Genomic DNA, 5,872 nt, shown 5'->3' with positions numbered 1-5,872 from the left:
TAGCCATCGGCATTGTTTACGCAGATCAAGCTTGGGTTGTAACTGGAAGTTAAAAGTACAACCTAATTTACAAACCAAATCCGGAAATCAGGCGATAAGCATGACCCGCCATGTCATAAAAATAATCAGGTTACGGGTCAAAAAGTAACCCGACGAAAGTGGGTGAGTTGGCAACTATCTACAGAACTGTTGAAACTGTATGATTTTCAAGCAATTTATGGAATAAACGCAAAAATTGGCATGTATATTCCTACGCCGGATACATGAAGGTCTTGGTTCGAGTACATATTATTTGGCGCATGAAGAAAGCGGTGAGCAGTCAGAGATTTCCTCATAGCTAGATGTGCATCGAGCTAAAGCTCGACGCCATAAAAATTAATTAAAATTTCTATTTTTAGTAACCACAACAACACCGATCATTGAAATCAAAATTCAATAAACAGAATTATGTATCTTATTGCAATCAACTTATGTGCCAAATTATACTGAAATCAGACCAAAATTGTTGGAGGAGTAGCTTTGGAAAATATTTCAGGGAAATTTTTATTTTTTGTAACCATGGCAACACCATTTGGCGAAATCAAAATCCGATATAAAGAATTATGTATTTTAGTGTAGTCAACTTGTGTGCCATGTTATACTCAAATCAGACCAAAACTGTAGGAGGAATAGCATTTTAAAACCAGATGATGATTGAGCTCTGCTCGACATCATAAAAATTGTTTATGAACAGAAGGACAGACGACGGACAACTTACTGTCACATAAGCTCTTCTGGTCTTGGACCAGTAGAGCTAAAAATAAACAGTACAGTCTGCTTACAATAAATGGTTTTTCCTTTAATTCATCTTCTATTGCTTCCAGGGCTTCCTTGAATCCTTTAGGAATTCTTTTTGAGAGCTTGAACTTGTCTCTGTGGTCACTATACAAGTAGACATTTTCTTCTGGAATCCAAGCACTAAAAGAAAATAGCTATACATTAAACTAAGGCCAGATGAAATATCTAACTTCCTATTTTATGATGATTGTTTAATGTCAAAGTATATCATTATGAAAAGTGAATCCAATAACATAGGGTCTCTGGAGTTTCCTTTTGTGTTAATCAAAACATGGGACAAATTAATACACTTGGTATATTCTTTAAGTAAACATAATTTTTCAATATCTGATAAAATCGGTTGATTTCCATTTTTCAAGAATAAAATTTAAGGAAGGTTTAATATATATCTTGACTTGCAAAATTCTTCACAAATCAAACTTAAAAAAAAAGAAAACAAAAACAGGGAGGTTCAAAGGCTGGATGATAATTTGGGAAAAAATCAGGCCTAGTGCCCAACTTCGACATAGCCATAAAATTGATACTAAAATCAGAGTTTGAGCCATCAAGCATGCACTTTATAAAATGTTGACTTTGAGTACATAACTTATACAAACAAAATTATGCTACATATTTGCTATTTGAAAAAGTTACGTTATCCAATTTTTTTCCCCCTTTATTTATAGGAATCGTAGTGTTTTTCCTTATACATGTAGTGTAGTATGAAACACTGGTTCATCTGTATATCACTATATGTGAAAATTTATAGGTATGGGGTAATTTACACTAATTTACACTGCAATCTGAGAGATTTTGCATAAATATACCCCCTAGTGTTCCAAATCCTTTATTATGTTTTTATTTAGTTATCTATAAAATAGCTTTGTGGAAATACCCCTCGTGTGTAATAAGTTTGAAACTAAACTGCCCAATTAACATGTGTTAACATCCACATTTAGCCAATAGTGCATCAATTCTTCCACATAACCTGATAAAAAGCATAGTTGGTACAGTGTTTAAGGCAATACTTTCACCATATGGAACTGAAGACACTCCAGAGATTTTAAGAAGCCAAATGACAATGTTATACTATGGCCATACTCACTAGTTTTCAGACCCGAAGAAAAAGACAAAGTGGTGCACTTTCTTGTTATTAGCAGGCTTCTTCACTTCAGGTTTTGGCTCTATGATCTATAAAGGTAAATATCATTATTTTAAAATATGATTATATTTTGTTAATGATACTTCAATTATTATAAATTTTAAGAGGATTTTTATAAAGTTAAACTGAACTTAACTCCACAATGATTTTAACAGTGCTAAGCAAATTTTAAAATTATATGATCATTTATAATTCTATAAAATAATTTCATTTAATGCATACTGACTACTCAAAATATTACAAAATAAAACCAATATACATATATAATTACTACAAAGGTGCAATTTTGGTATAATTTTATTTATCTTAAGACCATGAGTAGTTTTAAAGCAGTTGACTTTTTCTATTGCAGGGTATCAATGGAAATGATAAATGGTTATAACAACAGAGATATTTACATTGAGGAGCATTATCAAAATAGAATAGTCTTTTTTTTTCTTGCATCCTTAGTTTTTATGTACTTTCTTGAATATTCAGAAGATAATCTTAGTTTGATTTTCATCATAATTTGTTTTTGCAACTATACAAGAAGAATAAAGGGTTTTAATTTTTTTTTGTTTTTGGTGCAAGCATCTAATGTGTTGAAATAAAAGAATGGAGGTGAACACAGTGAGCACATTTCCTTATCTAGGATAGAATTTTTATCAAATTCAAAAGTTTGAGGAAAAGATGCATTAAAAAAAAAAAGAAAACAGTGTTGATAGAATCATTTTTAAACATTTGATTCCCCTTACTTCATTGAATTACTTATTAACAAATAATTCACTTTTCAATTGTTTTTAATGTATTAAGATTAAGATGACATTTATCTAGAACATTTTAATGTTAAGAAATGTAAACTGTTTCTTAGCAGGGAATTTTTGTCACCTTGTATGCCCATATTTCAGTGGGATAAAGAGCTTTGGAGCTGAAGTTTTGATAAATGTTTATAATACAACCTAGTCCAAAAAATCTTATGTTTTCCAGACTCTTTTATGATTTTGATTTTAATTTAAACAATATTTTATTATGAATAAACATAATTGGATTGGACAGCAGGCACTGCCTATATAAGTCCTTTCCACAATACAAGATCAAGTCATACATGTAGAAGTAAATATTATTAATATAACATTGAAAAATATATATATATACATGCATATATTATGATTTTGATAATTTAACTGTCAGGAAAACATCAGAACCGTAAAACTGGAAATTTCACAGCTTCCAATTGCAATTGATTTTTGACACTTGTTAACCGAATTAAATGTCAAACTCACTATTTATTAATAGTACAAAAAACATCACTCAACATACTGAGAGAGCACTTGCAAGATTTTAAAATGCACGGATTCTTTATTTTAAAACCTATCCATAAAAATGATGTTGATAAGTATTTAAAGTATTGTAATGTTGATAAGTTGTGAGTTTGACATTTAATTTGGTTCTCAAGTATCGAAAATCAACCCCAGAATTTGTAATGGTGCAGGTTTTGACATTTTCCTGGCACAAAAAATAATAAAATCGTGAAAAAGCCTGGAAAACGTCATACTTTTTGGACTAAATCCAACCATAAATAAAATTGACCAGAACTACTTTTACTCAATTCTCCTCAACAACAATACAAATTAAATTATGACTTTAAGATCTTACATTATCTGAATCATAACTTTTTAAAGTCCTTATTAAATGTGTGCTTTATAAAATCTTATCAAGATTTCGTGTCAACTCTTCCCAAGGCAAAGTTATATTTGTTTTGAATTACCTCCCTTACAACGCTGATACACTAAAAATATTCTTACTTTCTCAAAACAGACGTTTCTCTGTTGATTTACTGTTGTCAAATGGAAGATCAGTAGTGGTTCAACTTAATTTTCATGCAATTATTATCAAAAATTGGACTAAAAATATGCTGTGCCTATCAAATGGGCAGGTAACTCTGAATAAGTCAAAACGATAAACCAGAGAAGGGTCGGTGCTCGTGCTTACCTTTCCCGGCCATGCCGGAAATCCCTTCATCTTTGCCCTGCAAATATAGAAATAAAATTATCATGTTAACATTTCTGAGAAGCAAAAACATCGGTGTGGCTAAAGAAAGTGTAATCGGCACTGCTTTCTTACCACACCAAATCGTCGATTTCAAAACCAGTCGCCATGATTATTGGAATTATGGGATAGTTCATTCTAAATGGATCCGGGCCACAATTAAAGGGTGAAGGTCAAATGGCTAAAATGTAGCACATGTAGGAAATTCATATGCCTCCCTTTCAATGATAAAAATAAAAATAGCTCACATGTTTTAGATACTTTTGGGGTATAGAATAAAAGTATAGTGTCTAAAGTTTACAATGATATGCAGCAAGGTGCATTTCAAGCAAAAATTATGCCTAGAAATATGAATTGAAAAGAGCATTCATTTGGTTTGTTTACACTTTTTTTGTCAAGCGAGAGCCATACTGAGGTCATGACGTCAGAAGTTTATTAATAACTAGGGAATTCCACATTCAACACCCCTATTTCTGGATGTGAATATTTATCTGACACATTGCTCTATCATGTGGTCAAAGATATTTTGGAAATGAAGATTTTTAAAAAAGTTACAAAGAAAATAAAACACATGTTTTTACTATACAAGTCTATATGTAAGCTAATTGTGGTCCGGGTCCTTATGATGGGGTGTTTGAGGGATTCCCCTGAATTTATTTTTAAAGATATGACAATGAAATTTTGACAGGAGGTGGGTTATGCATTTTGAAATAGTTTCATAAAAATTTTAAAAAAATATTTTAACATTTTAAAATTAATTTTTATAAAAATTAAAAATTTTTGAGTGATTGAAAAAAAAATTTAAATTATGCATCCCAGAATGCAATATTTCAGGGGAATAGACATGTCGGTGAAAGAGGTCACATTAGTGCATCCATTGACCACGAAGATAGTTCCTTTTTAAAAATAGAAAAACTGTTTTGTAATGTGTATTTGTATGTGTAATCTTAATAAGGGGTCCCTTTGAAGTCATAGATGAAAGACGAGGTGTTTATTGGAAATGACAGACGAGCTATCCATTGATTTTTCCCCTCAAAATAAGGCGTAATAAGAAGGTGGTGATTGGGCCAATATTTACAATAACATGTGCATGGATTTATTTTGCAGGAAAACACGTGGAAATGGGATTCAGGCTTTGCCCGACTCATAATTGTACATGCAGACAGAGGTTGTGTATTGGAGTTTATAATTTCAGGTGAGTGGAAATTATGTTGTGTAAAAATATGTACTTTTCACTAAAATAGAAATGGGGGTTGATGGGTTTGTCATTTCAAAGAAGATCGGGGGGGGGGGGGGGGATATAGTTTGTAGTTTTTGACAAAAACATTGATCAGTAAGTATGTATGTACTATGTATGTATGTATGTATGTATGTATGTATGTATGTTCATGTGTGCGTATGTGTACGATATGTTTTATGTATTTATGTGGAAGTTTTTGGGTTGTGGCCTGGTGTTAATTTTTACACGTTTCTCATACGACTTTGTATAGTAGGTATCTTTTCGAATAATTTGGTTGGCCCTGAGAAGGGCCGTTTTGTCTTTGTCTTGGCGACTCATGTCTGGTAGTAGGTGTGATCCTCTGGATTGCTTCCCTTGGACTGTAGGCTGGTGGGTTTGGGATCAAGTTGCCCTTTGTTGTAGGTGCACCCGGGTTTGGTCTTTCCTTTTCTAGCTGCATGTTGTTTCATTAGCGTAGCTTTTCTCTGCATTTCTCGCCTTTTAACTGCTTTTCTCTTTCTGTATTCTCTGCGATAGGCATATTCCTGGTCAATGCTTTTTAGGTACTGATGTGTGTGGCCGGACAGTGGCAATGTAATATCTGCTGCTTTCATTGATGTTGCTAGTCCCGGACTGTTGTTTTGTCT

General features: G+C 32.4%; 1 protein-coding gene across 1 annotated transcript; it reads right to left on the bottom strand.

Annotated features, from left to right (window-relative positions):
- Window positions 1-757: 757 nt before the first annotated feature.
- On the bottom strand, window positions 758-4,144 carry LOC134255979 (cytokine-like nuclear factor N-PAC; the record flags this gene model as incomplete). The annotated part of the gene is made up of 4 exons (XM_062738578.1): window positions 4,082-4,144; window positions 3,950-3,986; window positions 1,922-2,007; window positions 758-957 (listed from the first exon to the last, which is right to left on the bottom strand). Coding segments are annotated over exons 1-4 (385 nt in total), but the record flags the coding sequence as incomplete, so codon positions are not given.
- Window positions 4,145-5,872: the final 1,728 nt, after the last annotated feature.

Source organism: Saccostrea cucullata, unplaced genomic scaffold (assembly GCF_032062105.1).
Source record: "Saccostrea cucullata isolate Sc308-1 unplaced genomic scaffold, CSIRO_AGI_Scuc_v1 ctg16768, whole genome shotgun sequence".
NCBI classification, from domain to species: Eukaryota; Metazoa; Mollusca; class Bivalvia; order Ostreida; family Ostreidae; genus Saccostrea; species Saccostrea cuccullata.
This window is presented reverse-complemented; position numbering and strand designations above follow the sequence as displayed.